Here is a 24,860-nt window from a genome sequence, read left to right as displayed (position 1 = left end):
GATAATAGACTGACTGAAGTGATCCTATGTGGCCATAAAAGATGGAAGAAAAAATATTTTTCTCTATTATTCTGTCAGTGAAAAGACCAATAGATACAGAAGTAACTGGTATGAACATTTGATGGTGTAGTATAACTACATAGCAAGCTTATAATTATGAACTAGCTGGAAAAAGAACCAGAAGATCGATTCACAGACAGGCACTGATCATGCTTTTTAGTTTCATTACACAACCTTCCACACTGCTCATGAATTTAATTTCAAAAGTGGATTGCTGAAAAATATTTTAATGATTTTAGTAATCCTGATTAAGATAAAACACAACATGCCTTACAATTAAATGACTGCACAACATCTAAAGTAACTCATAACTCAGGGAGTAGTATTTTGCAACTGAAAAGCGTTACGTAAGAAAAAAATACTGAATGAATGCATAATAAATTGGTTCCAGTAGATTGTCAAAATGAATGACTGGTTACAATTTCCATGCACTGAAGAGGTATTCATTAGTGGTCAATGACTGTAGCAGTTGATACTACTCATTTTTTATTTTAATACAACCTCAAAAAACATGCTTCTATGTGTATTTTAATAAGAAAGATGAAATACTACATAAAAAAATTTAGACCAAGGTGAAAATAAAACCAAAGACCAGAGCTGATCTAAAAGTCAGTAATATAATATAACCCCTACATCTCTAATGGTCAACTAATATGACAAAAAATAAACCAACTTAAAATATAAAGAAAAAAATTTAATGAGTAGACAAGAGAAGTGTAAAAAATTAACAACTACTTTCCCACCAAAATTAAACAAATAAAATTCAATAAAAATTTGATTAGCAAGGAAATAATTTGTTCAACTTACATTAAAAGATAGGAAACAAACAAATTATCTGTTATGATTCAATCACAATCACAGTAAAATGGCATTTACTTCAGTTTTTTACATTTCAGAAACTGAAAATAAATATCCTGAAATTAAAATAAGAATATTAAGAAAATGCTTAATTATGAAAAAACAAAATATTAATGAGATTTAGTATTATGTAGTAGATGAAGAGAGAAAAACTTATTGATATTCATTAAGTGCAAATGACAGTGTGGTCAGTAACTACGGCCTTGATAGGATACAAGGACATGCAGCATCATCTAATCAAAACATCAGTAGGATAAAGCAGAGAACAAGCAAAGCATTTACTAACAGAAATGTCACCTGCTCAGCAACTAGCAAAGCATAAGTGAATAATCAAGCAGCAATAAAAGCGCAGTATAACTTCAATACATTACTATCACCTACAGCATGGGAGGTACAGTTTTTCCCAATAGATAAATCTAATAAGATACCTTTTATACTTTTATGTGACAAGTATAAAACTGTATTCAAATAATGTTTAAAACTATCAAATAAGAAATTATTATAATGCCATATTAAGAAAAAAATTCAATAAGCATTCACACTTTAAGAGAATGTGTATTATACATATACACATCCCTAATGATATAATTTCTTTTTATATGTGACATTGACAAAACTGAGGTCATCAGCCAGTAGCACATAGTGAAAATGCACCTATTTTTTAACTCTGTGATCTATGGAACCAATTCATTAAACACATCTTCAGCTGTTTAATTTTATCCTTACATCATTATTACCAATTTTCATGATGCTACTCTCAGATGTTCAAAATAATGCATAACTATCAAACTGAAAAATGCAGTTTACCTTCAAATGCAAGAGCCCAATTTTATAATGTTTAACGAAAACATATAAAAAATTATTAGTCAAAATTTGTTATTTAAAACTAATCTCAAGAATGTGATAATTTTTTTTTCTAACAATCACGTTTCCTAAACAAAATTAGAATATTTTGTACACTTTGATCTGCATTATCAGGTTAAGATTAAAGTACTGATAAAAATTAAATATTTTTCATGTCAAAATATCAATGCAATTTAAAATTTACTAAAATGATTTTCTTTTTTTAGATGTTTTATACAAGTTTCTACTATAGAATAATAAATTTAATAAAATAATTTTTACTACTATTTATACTTTCAATCTGAGATTTCTATTTCATTATATTTATATTTTATCACTATTAATATGGAAAATATTTAATATATTTTTTATATTTCATAGAAAATATTTAATTAAGATTCTGTTATTAAAATACAAGCAATGCAGGAAAAATTAAAAGAACACTCTACCAATATTGTTAATTTTAATCCAGTGAAAGTTAGAACAATACATAAAAGTAAGGACTTTACTGGCTTTCAACACAAAAATTAAAAAAAACTTAAATTAAATGATAAATATAATTCATAAAAAAAAAAAAAATTGAAACAATAACTTCAGGCAAATTAACTGAGAGAGTGACCCTCAAGTGAATGCAAAATGGATGCAATAATTGAAACAAACTTTTGAGGACTGAGCGATATATGCAATATGTAATTTTAAAAAAATTACTGATATTTCCTTCGTAGGAAATATCTTACTTGCTACAAGTTTTGTTGTCACAATAAGGAAACTGTGTTTAACTTGTGCATGAATTAATTTTTTACATGTGTTGATCAATGTTCGAAGATAAGTTAATTTACAATGTCATAATTTAAAAAATGAAAACAAAACATTAATATTTTCTGAAAATTTATTCTTATCTCAATCCCAAAACGGTTAAATCACTTTCACGAGTAATAAAAATTATTAAACTTTGATATTCAGCATAACCAGTGAATAAGGTTATTTTATACAAATATGGAAAAAATAAAAATTAAATTAACAAAGAATTGTTACATTATCCAGACTAAAAAACACTACTGGTGATTTTCAAAACAAGAAAGTTTTTCATCAATGCCCTTATACTTATTCAAAATCAATATATTATTAATGATCACTCACTAAAACAACTAATACAATAAACAGTAAAAAATAAATAAGGGTTTTTTCAATTTTTCTCCTCCTCCCCACACTATCCTTTATCCACTTCCTTTATTCTCCCCGCACTATCATAATATTATAAAAACAATGACCTAATAACTAGAATGGAGTGATAGGGATGAATAGTAGTTCAACAGAGTTTGTTTGTTTCTTATCTTACCTGCTGCACTGCACTTTCCTATCATCATTCTTATCATTGACCTTCTTCAATATGCAGTTACCTTCCACAATTTTATTTTAACCATATGAGCTTATAAGTGAAAAATGACATGAGGTGTGTGAATATTTTACTGAAAATTAAATTATGTGCAAATAACCAAAAAATGGGATTGAACATTTCAGAAGACCACAAAAAGCTGGTGATGTAAAAAAAAGAGATTGTTGTGTTGAAGTGCAGCTGCGCCCAAATACATGTTTTCAAGGATTAAACTAGGTATGAATAAAATAATATTTTTCATACATTCAAGCAGTTATGAAATTACAACCATATCTTTCTGTTAATGAGAACTACAAATAAATCATAATAGCATTGACTGGAACCATTATTTAATAATAAGTCACTGTTTGAAAAAGGATGTCCAGTGAAAGAAGACTAATCAAAGAGAAACGAGATTTTGGAGGAACTTGCCAGGAAACAAACAAGTGTTTTCTATTTACTGTGAACAACAGAAGAGCCGACATGCCAATAATTGTGGAACATACAGCTCCAGGATCCATAATAATGTATGATAAGTGTACTCTTAAAACAAGCATTATGATCTTACAATCAATCATTCTCAAAATTTCATCAATCCTCTGTCAAGAGCACATACATAGTTGAAAGAATGCAGGGATAAGCAAATAACAAAATGAAGCATAAATGTGGTACAAGAAGAAGTTTGCTATCAAGCAAACTTTAAGTAATAAGTAACAATTTATTGGTACTTATGTGTAAACAGGAGCCACTCAATTTGCATTGTTTTTCTGTTGTTATTTTGTAACTTATTTATTGTATTTAATTTAAAAATAAGTCTTGGTATTAATAAGTTGTATTGGCACATTTAACGTTCATTATACAAAGTTAGCGAACGGAGGGGGCGTAGGCTATGTTGATTATGTTAATCTAACCTAACAAAACCAACATTTGCTTCGTTCCTAACCTCGTCTAATTAACGTTATATATTAAAATTAGTACAACTTATAATAGCAAAAGTAAACTAAAGACGGCGCAAATCGAATGAATCCCCGTTTAACACATAAGTACGGGTTTAATTAGTTTCAATGTAATATTTTGTGAAGTTTTCAACTAACTATATTTGTTAACATATAGTTTTATTTTCTTTCTATACTTCCGAGAGTTTTTTTTATTTAAACTAATCAAACCTGTCAGCAATTTATCGAGTATCACGTTACAATGTTGGTCAATTTAATAAATCAAAATAACCTACGTGGGCAATAACGGAAACAAAGTTAAGAGGTTGGAAGAGGATAGCGGTTAAAAACGTTAAAATATCAGCTTTACAAACCAATAATTTAATTAACTCTGTATAAATAATTTCATAAAAAAATACATATAACCTAACGTTAACGGTATGGTAAAATAATCAGCAATCAGAATGTAACAAAAATTACCTGAAGTTTTAAATTGTTTTCTTTTTCACACATTGTGTTTTGCGGCATTTATTACAACATAGTTAATTATACAAACAATGTGATCTATCATCAATCAAATTTTCAAACTACTTCAACAAAACTTACAATACTTAACGGAACATTTTTACTCTGCTATCACCAGATGTATTGTTGGGTTGTAGCATTTCGATACATGAAATAATGTAAGATATCGATTGTAGTAGTATAAATTCAGAACAAAACGTTGCATTGATTTATGAAAGCTTTAAACGGCTTTAAAACAACTTGACTTCCGAAATAAGCATCGATTTGTTTTTCAATTACTTATCTTACAGCATTATTGCTTTCAAGAAGTTAAAAATAAATAAAACGACTGCCAAAAACAATTAGGAAGTGCAGAATCATAACATGACAATGTAATGTGTAAGTGCGGAGCCCCTAAATTCCGGTCTATTGCTATTTGATCCCGTTAAAATGCCCACGTATTATAAACTTCCCGCCGCCTATATATTGGAAATGACAAAAGTATATTTAGATTATTTAAAATAGTAGGTACTATTTTTAGGTAGTAAGTTTGTTGTTATTAGCTCATTAAAAATGTAAATTAAAAAAAAATAATAAAGCAATCATCCGTAATCTTATTCGTATTATTATTGTCTTAATTCAATTATATGTAATTTTTCTCGTTAATATGATTATTTTATCATTCTGTGTTGTTTTGAAATATTTAGTCTTTTTGAAGCTTGAGGGTGGAATTTTTTGGATTTGCCTACAGTGGCAAAAATGTTAGAGCTGGTCCTGACTATTTCTTCTCTTCCCAACAGTCATTTTCCATTCAATCTTTGATAAAAATACATTTTGGCTTTATTTTACAAGTTTTCTCTTATTACTCAATTTGCTACTTTTACCTTTCTTGTAATCTACTTTTCTGTACTTCATACAATCTTTCTTTCAACCACTATTTTTTTGCACATTGTATTTTATCTTTCATATGTCCTTGTAATTTTCAGTCTTTAAAATTTTTAACTTTTTTTATTACCTTGAATATTCATCAGTTTCAGATATCTCATTATCCAAAGTTTTCTACCAAATACTATTCTTACTATGGATAACTATGTCTATTTGTTTTCAACCAAATCTTCTCTTTAGTACCTTCTACTATATCTATAATTTGTTCATACTTCAACTTTACATCAATTTCATTTAGTGTGTTTGTAAACAATCTCTTTATTTTTTTTAATTTTTCTAAAATAAAACTTTCCCCATTTTGGTCAGACCAAAATATCAAATTATAGTCAGAATCAATATCTTTGAATTCAATCTGCAGTCCATAATTTTGTTTAGAAATTTCTGTACAACCCTTATATAATCTATTTGATATATAATCTTCTGTTTCATTATTGGCAAGTTTGATTCAGGATGGATATCATAAAGAGAAAAATTCTTTAGTGAAATAAGAAATAAAATTATACAAGAAAGGTAATTGCAAGTAAAAAATTTAGAGGTCTAATATTCAGAGACAGAGAACAGTGGTAATCCTTTGGGTTATCAATCAGATGAGATCTAAAAAAAACATTACTTACCTCATTACTTCTCCATTCCCATAACCTAGGTACTAGCAATCAAGTTTTGAAAGAAATGTAAAAATTTATTATTCATTCCATTTTACAGTTATCACCAACCAGCCAAGATCCAGAAACAGGTGTATTTTGTACAGATTCTGAAAATGGAGTTATTGTTTGTGTATGTATAAATTATAGGAATAAGTGTATTTATATTATTAACTATTTCTGATTTTACATACAACATAACTCAGCACACAGGAAAAATCACATCAAAAATCTAATAACATAAGCTTGAGTATCATTTCTTTCATGGTTTTGTATGTTTGGAAATAATAATATTTTCTGAAACAGCTAAAATATTAAATTTTCCATGTGGCAAATTTTTGATATAGCAAAAGTTTTCACATTCTGTTGTTTGTATAACTTTTGTGTAAGTATGTAAACACACACACACAGACTTTTTTTATTATAAACTACTACGATTTGAGCCTTAGAACTCTCGATTTCAAAATCAGCTGATTTGCGATGACAAGTTAATCACCAGCTCAGTGGGATAGATTTAAATTGGGTTACTATTTTGATTTTATTATGGTTTATGTATACTTCTTCTAATGGTATTGGTTTTTGGGGCATAATTTCTGTCTTTTCAGTCTTTCAAAAAATCTCCAGACTGGAAATTTTTTCTCGAGACCTTGACGGCTTGCCTTAAATGTCCTGGCAGAAAATGTCACTTCTTCTGTGGTGGCGGCTGCTGAAGCCGCCATTCTTAGAGGCACTGGCCAGGAATGTATATCTGGTTGGTGGTCTCAGAATCTGACAGCAATGAAGCAGTCTGTGAATTAACTCTGAAGGGCTGCATGAGAGGGTGATCCCAATTGTTGTGCGGCCCTAACTGCGGATTACCACAGAAGGAGGGCTAGGTACTTTCATGGCATTAGGTTCTCCAAGAGTAATTCCTGGCGTTCTTTCGTTCAGGAGCAAGGGAATAGAGACCCTTGGGACGTTGTGTATAGAGCTCTGGGACATAAGCGCAGGAAAGATGTCCTCTTGTCAGCTTTGTGACCCTCGAAGGTGTGGTAATTGATAAGGACCGTGTCCTTAATATTTTTCTGAATGATTTGCTCCCAAATGACACTATGGTGGGTGAGGTTTCATACCACCGGCGTGTCAGTCGGGAAGTCGCCATTTTCGAGACCGACTTTACAATCTTCTGAGATCATTGAGGCGGAGGTTAGCTGCTCTTCGCCGGCCACTTTCCGGCGTGATGGAAGCGTGGAGACTTGGTATTGTTGTTCAAAGGTGGCGTCAAAGATCCTACTGTTAGTTCTTCTTACCATCCACTAACGCTCTTGCCTGCGATTGGCAAGATTTTTGAGAAGGTCTTATATTTGCGCATTAATGATAGATTGGTCACTGATTATTTGCTGATTGACAACCAGTATGGTTTCCGACCGGGCAAGAGCATTGAGGATGCCACACTAAAGGTGATGGATATAGCTTCCTCTAGTTCATGCAAATATGTATTAGGGATTTTTTCTGAACATATCCGGGAAATTTAATAACTTATGGTGGCCCTCTGCACTGTTTCAGATGCAGAAGCGTAAGTGTTCACGAAATGGACTAGAAATACTCTCAAATTATTTCAGCCATCGGACCGTTTCCTGCGTGATGGCGGCTTGGAGATTCGCAAAACCTTAACTAAAGGATACCCTCAGGGCGGTGTTCTGAGTGTCCTTCTCTGGATCATAGAATTCGATTCCATGTTGCGTTTGAGGTTGTCGTGTGACTGCTTCCCAACGAATCCGGGTTCGGATGGCTGGTCTCCCCATTCGGTACGTTACGGCTCAAAAATACCTGGGTGTTGGTCTTGATGAGAATTTTCGGTTCAAGGAACTTCTACAATATGTAGCAAAAAAGGCCGCTGATGCTTTTTACGGAATTCGTAGTCATTCATCCCGATTGGGAATTGAATTACCGTACCATGCGTATCCTTTACAAAGGTGGAGTTTTATTTTGCATTATGAAACTGTAGGTTTTATGGTATACAACGATAATAGATAAAGAATTTATTAGTAGGATGGTTAGTACACTGCCCCATGCAAGGTAGACAGCAACTGCCAAGTTATAGCACAAGACCAATATACGACAATCAAAATTTGCATATATAAATCCATTCTATTTAAAAAATATTCAATGGACTAAAATATCTCTTGAATGGTATATATCTACTGAAGAATATCAGTATCTCAATATATATTAATATGTCAATATCTCTTGAAAGGTATATCAATAACTTTTTAACGTAAATTAAAAAAGGCATATCATAAGGTATTATTATAACAATGCATTTCAGGTGTGTTATAGGAGAAGAAATATGTACCTCTTGTAACAAAGTGTGATACATGAGAACAGGCATATACCTCTTGTAATAAAGCTACATAAAGTTTTATATTGCCAACAAAACAGATGAAGAATGGCTAATATTGCTGGAGCTTTCTCATTTAGCGGATGTCCCTCCCCCCCCCCCCCCGGTAGAGATAGCTATGACTAATTTTCACTACAGTAAAACTTTCATATAACCTACAATACCATATTCTTATATCTCACTTGTAATCCTTCTTTTATCATTTTTCCTACTTGTATCTTCTATACTTGGTATAAATACCTGTCAATGTGACTATTTGAATAAGATCCATATTTAGCATGTTTTAATTGTGTAAATAAAACTAGTTTTATACAATTGTATTCTAATAGTCGGTTTACTGATAAATTTCTTTCAACTTTTACATTTTTACTTCCTTTTACTCTTAGAGGTGTAATAATCAATTTACTTTCTCAGAAATTACAGTAGAGTAACTACTATAACAAAGGAAAAGTAACCATGTCAAACATTTGTATTTTTTTCTTTTTTTGAACTAATATGTTCTATTTTTTTTTTCATATGAATATATTTATATTTGGGTCAAATGTGTGAGCTGTAATCTTCTTTATGAATTACTTGGATTGTGGCTGGTCAAAAAATTCAAATTTGGCATAGTGATTTCTACATTTCAGTAATTCTATTAAAGTTTGGAGTCAGGATCTTAAAGAAATGGGGCGGTAAGGGATCATATTTCAGGTCTTTTGTTATGAAGTTTAGCAACCAATTCTTTTTTACATTAAATAATTTTATAACACATTACAAGTTTCCTCATAACAAGTATAACAATATTAATTAACTAATAAAGAATTAAAATGACTGAAGTCTAAAATAATAGCATATAAAAAGTAATAACATCAACAATAAAATATATAATAAATAGAGTATATTTAATTCAGATAAATATGCTACAGTCTTTATGAGTAGTCAAAAAAACTGATGTGGACACCACATAACTTCCTTGTATGCCTATTAAATTACATAAACACTTTTTTTTCTGCACTTCATTTAAACTTATTTCATTTTAAAGTGAGATACGATCCTCCAATTCTTTAATAAAGTGGACAGTTATACGATTGCTGAAATATTAGTTTTTATTAACATCAAATATTTATACAATTATTAGTTCAACAATCTTACATGAAATATTAGTATAGAGTAAAAGCCCCTTTATTATTTGTATTACTAGATCAGTATTATTCATATCTTCATGAATTGCTGATTAACAAAAGTTTCAGATTTATGGTGGTATCATACAAATAAAAGTTAATAATAATTAAACAATTCCATTTAGTGAACTCCTGTATACTGGTTACAGATGTTAATTTTGACCTTACGGTGAAAAATATTCAGATTTTTTTAAAAATTATTTGGTGAATAATAAAAAATTAAAAAGAAACAATGATACAGGAAAAAGAAAAATAACATGAAGAAATATATCTGAAAAAATGATAAGATGAATATGAAGAGGAAGAAATTATTAAGAACAAGAGAAGAATAAAAAAATTGAGAGATGATAAATATAAAGAGAAAGAGAATGTTAAAATCAAAAAAAGAATAAGAAGGAAATAAACAGAAAAAAATAAAAATAAAATAAACCGGAAGAAAATGTTGCAAACAATGAAAGAATAAAAACATTAAGACAAGATGATAAACATAAAGAGGAAGAAAATGTTAAAACCAAAGAAGGAATAAAAAGATTAAGAGAGGATGATGAATATAAAGAAAGACAAAATTTGAAAACTTGAGAACATGTACACAAATTAAGATCAAAAGAATTGCAACAAACCAAAGAGGGATTAATGATTGGCAACAAAAAACAAATAAACAAAATGATAGTTAACTCTGACTTAGGGAGATTATTGTCCAACAATATCAGAGCAGTAATGAACAAAAACTAAGAATGTTTAGCAATTTATTAAAGATCAAGCATGCCTCAGTGTATATGTTTTTCTTGTAAGGATTTATTTTTCAGTCACTGTAGTTAACTTTAATGTAAATAAAATTTAACAGAAATTCCAGAATATATAAATAAAATTAAACTAGAAAATCCAAAAATAATACAATTATAAATTATAATTTTCAATTAATATTAAATAATCAGACGTTTCACCAACTCCATTACTTATAGATATATGTAATAATGCCTATTAAATTACATATATGCATTTTTTAAAGTAAATAAAATTTTATTTCACTAATAACTTTGGATTTTTTTAATATTATTATTTAATAATTATTTATTGTAAAGGTTTTACAATCATGAGTTAATAATTATTACTAAATCAATATATTTAAAAAAAAGAAAAATTAATTAAAAAAAGTTAAAAAAATAAAAAAAGGAGATGAAGTCTGATTTGAACTGATGTGCCTTCCCCTTGTAAGATCCAAATATTTCATTAATTAAAATGTTACTTGGCAATAACTCTGGAAACAACGAAAATAAGTACCACTTATGATACATTGTTGAAAGCTCTCAATAAGGGCTTATTACTGCAGTTACGAAAAAGTCTAAACTCCACATTTTTTGGATTTTGAACATTTTTGGTCATTTTGATTGCAATCAAAAAGGGAGGTGCACAACTAGATGTTACAACATACCTAAATCCAAAATTTCAACATTCTATGACTAATTGTTTTTTGGGTTATGCAAAATATGTACATACATATGTACGGACATCACGACGAAACTAGTCAAAATGGATTCAGGGATGGTCAAAATAGATACTTCCATTGCAATCTGAAAACCTAGATTTTTCACGATCACAATATTTTCTTTACTTTTTACAAGGAAGTAAAAAGAATTTTAATGGCATTATAAACTTCAATTACTGATTAATGAAGCTCATTTAACCATAAATTATTTATAATCCTACTATATTTAAACCACTTTTTGTATTCAATCTTTCTAAACTAAGAATTATAATACACTCATAGAATGACATAAATATATCTTACAACAATGAAACCCTAAAATATATTTATACTAAACTAATATTTAACACAATATTTATTGAATGCTACTGAAGGATGGTAACATGGTATTCTTAAGGATGGTTACGTTATTTGTAAAAGGTACTGGTGGTTCAGAACAGATCACCTATAAAAGTTAAAATGTTATGATTATGGCACTTAACATATTTACATTATTATTTCAGCAGTACTGTGCATTTTAAGGGTTTTTTTAACAGAATTTCTTCAAAGCCAATAACAGTTGCTTCACAAATAAAGATATCTGAATCACTGACAATTTTCAGAAGTTAAAACAGTTTTTGAATTCCCTGTGTGGAAAACTGTCATAATTAAAATAGAAACATATACAATGAAAATGAAATGAAAGACAATAGATTTATACCTTGCGTAATTCATCAACAAATTTATCCAGACCTTTAAAGTTTACTTTATCATAAGTAAAATCATTCCTTCTAACCACATAGTCTATATCATTCCACTGCACATCCTGTAAAAGAGAAAGAATTAAAAAGAAGATGAAAAACTGTATAATAAAAAAAAAAAATGATTTAGCAATGAGAAATTTATTATAATATCACAATAGAGGTCAGAAAAATTATGATTTAAAAGTAAAATTTTCATAATTCAAATTTTCAAAAATTATTTAACTTTTTGCATATTTTTTAATAGGCAAAAGCAAACCTTAAGTAACCATAAAATACAATTACAATTTCAAAATGAATTTTGAAATAAAAACAGACAAACATTAACAACTCCAAATTTTTATATTTTTACTACAAAAATGGATGATTTTTATTACAAAATATATATGCCCCCCCTTCAAATACACATGTGCGTGTAGCTAGAGGGATGTTGGGGGAGAGAGAGAGGTAGGTAATTCCAAATTGCATGGTAATCTCTCGGGAGATGATTCTTTAGCCAAAATTAAGAAAAACAGTTCACATAACCACAGATCAGAAAATTTCTTAGCAAGTTTTTGGCTTGCGAAATAGCACTGCTTTCTGCTTCCTTTGAGAAATTAAACTGTATTAAAACTCTTAGACTACAAATTGATGTGTACATTTCATGCTTCCTTATAGTTTTGATCTAGGAAATTGAATAAAAGTGGTCCCAGACGTCTGCCTCTTTTAGGTTTTAAGAAAAAAAAGTGTAAAACACAAAAACGTTTTGTCAGAAAACACATTTTAAGCTTTGGAATACAACAACTTTATTAATTTATCAATAAACAAATAACATTTTCTAGTTAACTTTGTAGAGAATTTAATTCTGAGAAAATTGATATAAATAACAACTATTAAAATTAAACACAAATTTGAGAAGTTCAACTTTGATTAGAAACAAAACATACAAACAGGATTGGAAAAGTAATATGATTTTAAACAGAACAATTTACATATAAATGTTAAAAATTTTATAAAAATAAATTTGAAAGACATCTAAAACATTAAACAATTTTATTTTTTCACAGGTTGGCAGTAACAGCTAATCAACAATTAACTGTACTATCTACCATTTGAGTGGTGTTTGTGCTGTTATTGTTTAATCAATCATTAACAATAGGTGATACCACAAATTTCTCATTTGTAGAGTTGACAGACATGTTGTTAATTTATGGTAAATAAAAATTGGCTGCTGTGTGTGAATACCAGGAAATTTATCCAGATTGAAGAGTACCAGATTGTAAAATTGAGGGTTTGGAGAGGCGAGTTTGAGAAACAGTTACGTTTAAACCATGACCATTAGATGCTGACTGTGAATGTTTTGTGAGAAATCCCAACGCTGAAGAATCAATATTAAATGCGGTAAAATTATCTCCCACATCAAGTACCAGAAGGAAGTCACATCACTTTTGTGTTTTGCAATCAAATGTGTGGCGAACGTTACAGGAGCAATTATGAAAATTCCATATAACATGTGTACAAGAGATTACAACCTGATTTTGATAAATAGTTAATTAAAAACTGTAAACATCATCCTGTTTTCCTAAGTAATATTATACTATTACTGATGAATTCTGTTTAATGAGAAATGGCACTGTCAATTATCAAAATACTCACACTCCAACCCAAACGTTTGTATAACAGCAGTTCTCACCACCACACCGGTTTTTGTATTGTTTCTGAGGGGTAGTTAGTTCATTACTATGCTCACTATTCAAGAAAAAGCAAAGTGTGTTTTGTGGCAGGCTGAATTAAAGTCCGTAGTTTTAGTTCAACTTGCATTTCTATAAGTAAATATGGAAAAGAGCCACCTCATGAAATAATATACGATGTCGTTTCAAAAATTTCAAAGAAACTGAATCTGTTTTTGTCAAATGAAAACTGTCAAATTAATTAGACGATCTGCAATCAGAAGTCCTAACAATCAATCTCTCATTCAAAGCCTTGTTAGATATTTCAAAAACAATTCACAAAATTTTATACCAAAGATTAAAATTGCACGCATATAAAATCCAGCTACTGCAGGAATTGACACCTGTGATGGGGAAAAACGTTTCAGTTTTGCTGTTGAAATTTTCCATAAAGTTAATGAAAACAAATCATTTTTAGACAATATAATTTTTACGGATGAAGTTACATTCCATATTAATGGGTGCATCCACAGACACAATTCAAGAATATGGGGATCTGAAAACCCACATGTAATTTTTGAGAAACAACATGACACGTCTAAAGTTAACGTTTAGTTTGGTTTGATGAAAAATCGTGTAATCGGGCCTTTGTTCTTTGCTGAAAAGACTACTAATTAAAATTTTTATCACAATACGTTAAACAATTACTGCTTTCCTTGACCGGATGAACTCGAAAACATACAACCAATTCATTTCCAACAAGATGGCGCACCCCTGCACTTTTGCATTCGTCAGCCAAGACTTTGAACAGAAAATTTGGACATCGATGGATAGGATGGAAAGTATATACCCTGGCCTTCAAGGAATCCAGACCTGACACCTTGCGATTTTTTCTTTTGGGGGGTATATAAAAAACATTATTTATCGGCAAAAAATACGCAACTTATATCACTTAAAGGAAAGGATTAATGGAGCAACTGTAATCATTACAGAAGATATGTTAATTAGGTTATGGACAGAAACTGAGTATTGAACATTTGCCAAGCGACGAATGTATTTTTTATACCGATACTAAATATTCATTACATTATCAAACTAATATTCCATAATTAATTGAACAGAAATGTTTAATAATATATTTTATTTTTTGTTTAACTGAACACCGATTATACATTTTTCAACTGAAAAAAATTAGAAAATTACATAAAATAATGCAGAATATTTTATAACTGAAATTAAAAATATTATATAAAAAGAAAAAAAAACAAATGTTTCCCAGATACGTTTCTTACAGTATTTGTCATTTAAAATTTTATAAAATTTATTTGCTTCCATCCATATCTTCCGATATACAATTCAAGACAAATACTTACTTAATTCGGTTAATAATTTTTACTGCTGCTCGCGTATATTTATAGCACCTAAAAGAATCTTTAAAAAATCCTACAAATAAGAAAATAATACATCATCTACAGTTAAATATCTTCAAACCCTTCCGGCTATCAAAAGAAAAAAATATATAAAAAAGGTACATCGTCATCTTTATATTAATTTTATTTTTCATTTCCATCTGAGATTCCTTTAATACTAATCGTTTCAAAATTTTCATCGCAATTTGTACGGTTTATCGTGATTTTATATCGCGTTATTATTAGATAAATAGTTAACGTCTAAAAAAATCCAACAAATGTAAGATATACGCCTAATGAAAAAAGTTTAGAAATTAAATATGTTATGCCTACTCGTAATAATAACGTCCTGAACAAAATCCACGTTCGTGCAGTTATATCCACGCACACGTTGGATCTGGCAACGACATGGCATTCTGTGCTTTCACTATGTTGTCCGTCGGGCAATAGGTTTGCTCAGGAACACCCTTGTGAAGTACGGGATTGCCGATCCCGAGCTGTCCGAGAAGGTCACGGTTAAACTTTTGCTTTTGGTGCTTTATCGGATGCGGGAGGAATGTCCGTGGTCTGTTTGATCTATCTCGAGCGGAATGCGAACGGGGAGTGTTATCCCCCTTCCCGGTAGTGGAAACCGGGTTAGAGGTGAGCTTTTGTGAGCTTGCTTTATCGAAGACTTGCACCGTTCAACTCGGGTCGGTTACTTTGGGACTCGGCAGGGATTGTTTCACGCGTAAGAATATCGGAGCCCTTTCTTCTACGTGCGGGCTCTGGGATGTCGGTACGGCGAGTCAGGCAGTACCTAACTTTGAAGTCAGGTGGGAGGCCCAGACAGGATCGATGATTCGGGGTACGCCCGACCACCCGACCGCCAACAGCTTGCGATATATTATCTTGCGTCACTTTATTCGAGAAAATTATCTTCCATGATCGCTATGGCAGACGGTTCACATAAAAACCCCCGTCCGGAAGACAACTCCTTCAGATATATCATCCAAACTGTTGTTACTTTCCTCAAGTCAAATACCACAGCGGAGACCCAAACGAGATGAAAAAAATTAAAATAATCATAAAAGACTGGATTGCCACCGAAAAAGACGGTCAGTATCTCTAAAAAAAATGACAAAATATACAAGGAACAAATATTTTTTCATTAACTGTCTTAAAAAAAAAAACAAACGATTTTTATGCAAAAAAAAAACGACTTTTATGCCAAATTATTTTGGCATCTAAGTAAATAGATCAAGAAAAAGAGACTACAAATTGATAAGAAAAAAGGTCTGATTTTTCAAGACGTGTCAATTTATTCATCAACTGTTACATGATCAAACTGAAGTTCCACACTTAAATTTGCAAGATTTAGCTCTTTCTATCTATTCTTGAATCTAAAGAAATGGCTCATCGTATCAAATTCTCTAATAACAGTACGTGTCAAATTTTCTAAATCACTATTTTGAATATTTGGATAGAAAATGTGAAATAAAATTGCGTAATAGGCCTAAAATATTGTTACGCTACGTGCATTGAGGTTAAGGGAGATTATACTAAAAAATAAACATAATTCAACTACGGCAATTATTTTCGTTTAGATTTACCTAACTTAGCAAATGGCTATTTTAATTTTTATAATAAAAGAAGTATTCTGAACATTTTTTGGTTAATAGTGTTTTTTTCAAATACCAAGTGATCATTTGAAAAGTTATCGCATTTGTTTTTCAACAGCTATCAGTCCCATCATATCTTTTTTGCAGGAATGTATACCGTTATCGGGAGCAACCTATTAAAATTATTTTCAAATGGGTGGAACCCACCCTCTCTCCTACGTTTACCCCAACTCGAAGGTTTTAAATTCGCAACGGTAACATTTAATTACATTAATTGACAACCGGAAAAAATAATGTATTTTTGTGAAAAGAAAATTAAAATCCGCCCACCCCTTCGTTCGGTAGGTGCAAAAACCCATTTAGGGTAGAACTTTTTTAAATTTCAGTCCAACGGGTTAAAACTGTGATAACTATTTTTTAAATTCCCACAAAACTTTTTTTTTTTTTTAATTAGACGATGTGGCTTGTGACAACTTATTGGAAGGCCCTTTGGATGACAAGTAATTTGGTACAAATGAAATAAAAATTGGTTCACCGGTATTGAAAGAATGATTATAAATGTAGTGTTTTTAGGTTACGTTGGGATACAGTGTTACTGACCCAAAGCATTAGGTCGGAAATTGTCCGTTATTCTTAAAAATATGGGCTTTAGGTTTCTCCAACATTAAAAAAAACGTACCGGTAAACACAACATTATAACATCAGTTAAACAATATGAGAAACCAACGATATGGTACCTACTTCTTTGCTGGCAACATCTTGAAAAATTGATTACCTTGTTATAACCGGTTATAATTTTCTGCCAATTATTGGGATCTTAGTTTCTATGGTAAATTTTTACAAATTGTTTTCTTTCATATTGTATAAAATTAGTGGCAAAAAGTATTTATTGTATTTATTTCATCATCATGTTTGATTTAAACTGTTGTAGTCTGTAGTTAAAATTGGCTTTTAGTTTATTATTGTTCTACCATTTGGCCTTAAATTTTTTGTCTTTAGTAAATTTGTCTCTCTAAACTGACTCAATCTGAAAGAAAGGACTAAACTAATGTATTTAAATACGGAGAACAAAATGAATGTTCTAGAAATGTCCAAGCGTTTAATGAACGGCATCAAATAAAAAGTTTCACACTGTTACATTTGAAAACTATAAAAAAATTCCAAGAAACGGGATCTGTCATGAATAAGAAACATGCAGGGCATAAGGTTTTAGACGAATTAACTCTGCTTGAAATATTGGGAAATGTAGTAGCAAATCCTTAGACCTCAGTTCGTAAAATATCCCGTGAGACTACATTATCCCGTTTTCAGTACGTTAAAAATGAATAAATTTTTACCGTATATAATTCAAGCGCATCAAGCACTGAATGAGGATGATTTAGATAGATGCCAATCCAATGGAATATAACTAAAGCGACTTTAATAAAAGGAAATTGTGAATTTTAACAAAAACTTTATTATTGTTTACAGGAACAAGGGAACCATTTTTGAACAAATTATTTAAAAATAGATACTTTTATTTTATCCAGGTAAAAAAAAGTGTAAAACAAGGATGTTCCCTATCTCCGTTAATTTTTAATCTTTACATGGATCTAGCAGTTAATGATGTTAAAGAACAATTTAGATTCGGAGTAACAGTACAAGGTGAAAAGATAAAGATGCTACGATTTGCCGATGATATAGTAATTCTAGCCGAGAATAAAAAGGATTTAGAAGAAACAATGAACGGCATAGATGAAGTCCTACGCAACAACTATCGCGTGAAAATAAACAAGAACAAAACAAAAGTAATGAAATCTAGTAGAAATAACAAATATGAACCGCTGAATGTGAAAATAGGAGAAGAAAAGATTATGGAGGTAGAAGAATTTTGTTATTTGGGAAGTAGAATTACTAAAGATGGACGAAGCAGGAGCGATATAAAATGCCGAATAGCACAAGCGAAACGAGCCTTCAGTAAGAAATATAATTTGTTTACATAAAAAATTAATTTAAATGTCAGGAAGAGGTTTCTGAAAGTGTATGTTTGGAGTGTCGCTTTATATGGAAGTGAAACTTGGACGATCGGAGTATCTGAGAAGAAAAGATTAGAAGCTTTTGAAATGCGGTGCTATAGGAGAATGTTAAAAATCAGACGGGTGGATAAAGTGACAAATGAAGAGGTATTGCGGCAAATAGATGAAGAAAGAAGCGTTTGGAAAAATATAGTTAATAGAAGAGACAGACTTATAGGCCACATACTAAGGCATCCTGGTATAGTCGCTTTAATATTGGAAGGACAGGTAGAAGGGAAAAACTGTGTAGGCAGACCACGTTTGGAATATGTAAAACAAATTGTTAGGGATGTAGGATGTAGAGGGTATACTGAAATGAAACGACTAGCACTAGATAGGGAATCTTGGAGAGCTGCATCAAACCAGTCAAATGACTGAAGACAAAAAAAAAAGTGCGTTTCATTTATTATTTCGTAAGAACACTTATTGTTAAAAACAGAATTAACTAATGAATGATTTAAACTTTATTTTTAATTCTAATTAAATTAGACTTTTAGACAATGATTTTAGTGATGCTGACGATGACATCGGAAGAAAAGCGTAGGACAATTTATTTACTTATTCCGGTTCGGATAATAAGAACCTTCGATCTAAATTTTGAATAGATCTACTTTCTGTTTCAATAAACCCTACAAAATCAAACTTACGTATTTTCCAACCGGTAGTTCTTGCAATATGGGCAACACTATTCCAGTTTATTACACACTTTCGTTATAGATTCTTTTATCACATCTATGGTAAGAGTCCTCTGAAAAAATAATTTTAAAAATAAATCAGAAATATTTACATCTTTAATATCAATAGAATTTTCATATTATAATATTTCAACTTTACAATTACAAATACTAAATAAAGTAAATTTTAAATAGATCTACTCACTGCTTTAATGGAGCCTACACAAATGTTACAGAAAAGTAATGTTATTAACTAAAGTATGAATTCAGGAAAGTTTTATATAATCTAAACCGCAGAATGGAAAATTTCGTAAGTGACTTTAAATAATTTTTGTATATTTTGAATCAAAAATATTTTTACAACACATCTTCTATATAATTATAAAAATAAGCTTTTCTGTGAAATTTTCGTAGTCTAAAACTGCTTTTTACCAGATGAATTGTTGATAGGAACGTACTAATGTAAAACCATAACTATTTCACAATCAGATCATTATTAATTATGATCTCAAAATAAAAGTTACTAAATACAAATTTAAAAAAATCAAACTTACATATTTTGCAACCAATGTCTGCTGCAGAAAAAACAACACCTTTTTTGGTTTTTACACACCATCGTTACTGCTTCATTTACAATATCCATAACAGTCTCTGAGATAAAGATTTAAAAAATAAATCAGAAATATTTACATCTTATATCTTAAAAGATGTCTACTGTGCAATTACAAATACTAAAGAAAATGTAGTAGTTAATTTTAAATACGTCTACTTGCTATTTTAATAGAAGCAGCAAAAAGCTTTCAAAAATGTGTAATTCTGAATTCAGGAATATTTTATATAATCTAGACATCTCAATTCCCCCCCGAGGGGAGAAGATCCCGCCTCGTAGCGTGTCAGGTCGCTACACCCCCCCCCCCCGTTCCTTGCCAGTAATGGCTTTAACGGAGGACATCTTCTTGCCCTCAAACTGTGTAACACATTCCACAGTGTACAGCCCGATCACGGGGAGATGCCACCGATGCAGATGCTCCGAGGGACATCTATATCGGTAATTCGTCACGAGAGATAGTATTGAGCTCTGCCTTCCGAAGAAGACAGCTGACACTTAACCCTACCACGTTGCCCACAGGAACTAAGCAAACGCCGAACTCGCGGAGAAGAAGACCCCGCGCCTACCACAATCAGCCTAAACTATACTACGCCCTTAGTGCATAGATGCATCAAGAATGTCACGACAGCATATATATCAGCAGATTCAGTCACCGCAACGGATCGTAAAGAATTCAAGCGATCGGAGTACAGCCGCAAGAAACAATAAACCAAGTCCCAGAGGTCCTAAAGTTTGGTCCGTCGGGAGCTGAGTATAACCTCTAATCTCCCACTACAGCTCCAGTTAGGAGGGCCTCTCGGATTACACCCTAGTCGATCCCAACCGATTTCACCCATCACCCGATCAGACAAACCGGTGTGCACTCCGATCAGACAAATCGCCATGCTAAAGTTAGTAAATCGTGCACGGGGAGCGAACCCCTCGAGCACAACCTCCATTGAAACTAATCTGACCGAGGCCGGTGCCTAAGCGCCGGCCTCGGCGCTGACCTCTGGCCAGTTAAACTGCCTGGGCGGTGCCCTAGCCACCCGAGAGTCCTACGGGACAAGGCCTCGCAAGCGCCAACACAGGTACGAGAAGCCATAGGCTAGTCAGTAATTATACAGCAGCGTAAGCTGCCAGGATACCTACACTCTGCCAGGCCGACACCATCAAGAAAATGCCGCTACCCCGACAAGTCTGGGACTGAAAAACCTACCGCCAGATCCACCTATGTCCAATGCGGAATCGACTCTGCAAGCAGAGCAACACCAACAGAAACCCGCGGTCGAGAAATAAAACAGCCAAAGAAGCGATTTGGCTTCGCAGTAAGAAAAATACAGCCTTCCGCATCAGAAATGAGGTGGATCATTTTGAAAGAACAACTAAACGACCTGGCAGATCGCCCAACTACAACGAGCGGTGTTGAAAAACAACACCGAGACTCCAGCAACAACTATCCTAACTGTGTGCAAACACAATGCCCCAAAGAAGGATACTAACAGTCCTTACTGTTGACCGAATGCTTGCACTCTTTGCGCAACCTTTTACAGTTAACGGATGATGGAGCCTCGGCTTTCTGCGGACAGTCATCGCGCTTGTGACCTTCCGCGCCACAGTGCGCGTAGACTGACGCATACTTACAGAATTTGGCCCTGTGACCAAAACGACAGCACTTGAAGCACCTTTACACATCAATGTACTCCTTAACCCTACAGGAAGTAAAATCGACATACGATCTACCCTCAGACACAAATTTTTGAAAGGGACCAGCGCCAAGTTCAACAACGCCATGATACCGCTGAGCCTCACGGCGGCCGGTCTTGAAGAGTAGCCTACACTCTTTTGCAAAAGCAGCCTCATCCAACTCGGTGTTCTGCTCCCTCACGAGAGACAAAACCTCCTTATCAGATAACCGCCGGTCAATGTCGTAGACAATGACCCGCGGCCTACGCTTGCGCTTGGGGTTGACCTGGACCTCAAGCTTTTTCACCTCCGGAGACTCCTGGATGACTCAGACTGTCTCCTTGTCATTCGCAACCACTACCAGACCCTTGCTGGTCTCTTTAATTTCCCTAATCTTGAGACACTTTCGGTTACTACGAAGAGGAACCTGAAATTCCTCCTCGAGTTGTCTACTAGTTTTAGTAGACACCTCAGGCTGATTTACAAAAAGAACCTCGGGCTGCTTGGAAGCCTGACTAGCCTCACGCTTCCCTTTAACAACATAGGCTAAACGCCTTTGCTGCCTCGGAGCAGGCGTCGGGACACTAATAACTTTGACCTCAGCGGGCTTTGAGGCCAACTTCTCGTAACCATCTGCCAAGGCAGACAGCACACCCTTAACATGCCGCAATCGGGGCAACATTCTGTCCCTCGCACCAGCGCTGACGCTCTTAGGACCTTCAATAAAACCGAAGAGATAGTCTAAGCTCTGTCGAGCAGCCGCCAGCATAGCCTCGGAGCTCCCAGGTTCTCCCTGGGAAGCCACGAAATCCTCCACCAAAGGATCATTAACACACTCCCGAGTGGGAACCCTAACCATCTCTACCTCAGAGAGCTCACTCTCCGAGCAAGAGGGAAACAGTGAAACCTCCGCTCTCCTCTTGCGCCCAGGCCCAACTACCAGCTGGTCATCTAAACCGGCCAGAGATACCCTAGCCTGCCTACTATCTGGTCGAGACATACTCGCTGTCTTCCTTCTACAAGAAACTGTGGGCGAATCCACGTATGTGACGACTGCCCGCAGCGAGCCACGGACAGCTGGGGACCTTCTTTATTCCCCTGTCACTCTTTGTGCCTCTTAGCCGCTTCTGGATCGATCGAGTGCAATACGGAACACGTACGGCACAAAACCACGGGTAACGGCCCTCGCTCTAAAAAGAGCGCAAGCAGGACTAGGGAAAGCCAAAAATATTCCCTTGCTTGTAACGGGGACTTACAACCAGAAGTCGTTGCCACCTTTCAGCCCCGATGAGGCAGGTACGCGTCGTATAAAACTACTCCGATCGCTTCCCGAAAAAAGTGAAATAACGAGTGTAACTTGGAAAGCACTAACTGCGATCGCAATAGCTCTATTCAGTAAGACTGAAACCACTGGAAGGTCCACACTCGACCGGCAGCCAAAAAACACCAAATAGCAATCTAACCACTGGACGCACTTCAGGAGACCAGAGTATCTATATAATCTAGACATCTCAATTCCCCCCCCCCCCCCCGAGGGAGAAGATCCCAGCCTCGTAGCGTGTCAGGTGCTACACCACCCCCTCCGTTCCTTGCCAGCAGTGGCTTTAACGGAGAAAATATATAATCTAGACAACAGAATTTAACATTTCGTAAGCGCCTTTGAATAATTTTTGTGTATTTTGAATTATTAAGATATTTTCACAAAATATTTTTTATAGCGGTATTAAAGTACGCTTTTCTGCAAAATTTTTATAGTCTAAAACTGCTTTTTATTAGAAGAATAGTTAGTAGGAACATAGATACTACTAAAGAAGTAGTAACACCATAACTTCTTTCACATTTCGATCGGCATTAATTCTAAATTACATAGCAGTGTCTGTTGCAGAATGGGCAACACGTTTTTAGTTTGTTATCAAACAACATTATCGGTTCTTTTATAATAATATGGTAAATAAAAGACAAATTTTAAGAACAAGTCAGAAATATTTATAACATAAATATCAATAGAATTTTAATATTAAATGATTCCTACTTTACAATTAAAAATACTAAATAAAATGAAATACTAAATTATAAATAGATCCGCTTACTATATTAATAGAAGCTACAAAATTAAACTTACATATTTTCCAACCAGAGGCTCTGGTAATATGTGCAAAACCATATCGGTTTGTTATACACTATCGTTATCGCCTCTTTCACCGCATCTACGGTACAGTCCTCTGAAATAAAATAACAATTTTAATAATAAATAATAAATTCCCTGCGGTGGAAGAAGTGAAAGTGTCATTTGTACGACTGAACATCATCCGTTTTCAAAAGGTTAGTATATTGTTACGCGACAATATATATTAGCTAAGTAAAAAAATCTAACGGGAAACGGCTTCTTCCTAATTCTCCGTAGCGAATTCCTAGCCGTAACTCGATAGAATCTGTTTTCGGACATACGTTTATAGAACTTTTTTTCTTAATTTCAAGCTCTAGAATCGGTTCCCAAATTATTTCTTTTTCCTCCTGAATCATTTTGCGTATATACTCGTGTACGTATAGATTCTAACCGTTTTACGGTGAGAATACATATGAGAGAAAAATCGTCACGTATGTTAATCCCAAGGGAAGAGAAAAATAGAAAATGCAATACTGAAAAGCCGAAGCGTAATGATAACGCGAGGAGAGTATGGAGAGGGGACTACAACCTCGGATTTGTGTGGTTTGGTCGATCGATAAGGCCTGGGGAGAGATAAAGAATCGTACGATACAGGTATCGAGGATGATTTGGAAGAGAGGAAGGAGGAGCGTAACAGCAAACGGTTGGACGAAGGATACAGAGAAGCAGTGAACAGAAAGAACGAAGCAAGAGCAGGGATAAGACTAAAAGGATAGAAATTTATAAAGAATTAAGAAGAGTTGCCGGTAATATCTGCAGAAGGAAATAAAGAAAATGGCAGCAAGTGTATGTCAAAAGCGTAGAAAGATGGCTACACAAAACAATAGTAGAGGAATGTGTAGGAGAATAAAGACACTGGCGAGGAGTTATCAAGCTAGACTTAATCTGTGTAAAGATGAGAATAGATAGGCGGTGGGTGAAGAGGATAGGATATTGAAAAGGTGGGCTCAATTTTATGGAGAAAAGCACAACAAAGTGGAACCGGCGCATGAAACAGATAGCATAGTGTCGGTGAAGCCGACTGCAGAATTTCCTAGTATCCAGGAGGTTAAAAAAGTATTAGCGAGTTTGAAATGTAGTGAAGAGCCAGAAAGAGACTCC

At 33.1% G+C, this 24,860-nt stretch overlaps 1 protein-coding gene across 2 annotated transcripts in view; it reads right to left on the bottom strand.

The window, feature by feature from the left end:
* Positions 1 to 24,860, bottom strand: part of LOC142324613 (superkiller complex protein 2-like) — a 154,020-nt gene that overhangs the window by 63,811 nt on the left and 65,349 nt on the right. The window contains exons 3-4 of one of the 2 annotated variants that reach the window (XM_075365468.1): positions 23,715 to 23,814; positions 11,891 to 11,995 (exon numbers count right to left, since the gene is read on the bottom strand). In XM_075365468.1, the coding sequence (XP_075221583.1) occupies positions 11,891 to 11,995; positions 23,715 to 23,756 (147 nt within the window). In that variant the 5' untranslated portion in view covers positions 23,757 to 23,814. Of the gene's footprint in view, positions 1 to 4,551; positions 4,828 to 11,890; positions 11,996 to 23,714; positions 23,815 to 24,860 lie in introns of those variants that run through there. The other variant, XR_012756347.1, reaches the window with a different exon arrangement.

Source organism: Lycorma delicatula, chromosome 5 (assembly GCF_047948215.1).
Source record: "Lycorma delicatula isolate Av1 chromosome 5, ASM4794821v1, whole genome shotgun sequence".
NCBI lineage: Eukaryota > Metazoa > Arthropoda > Insecta > Hemiptera > Fulgoridae > Lycorma > Lycorma delicatula.
The sequence above is the reverse complement of the archived record's forward strand: the minus strand, read 5'-3'. Positions and strand labels throughout refer to the sequence as shown.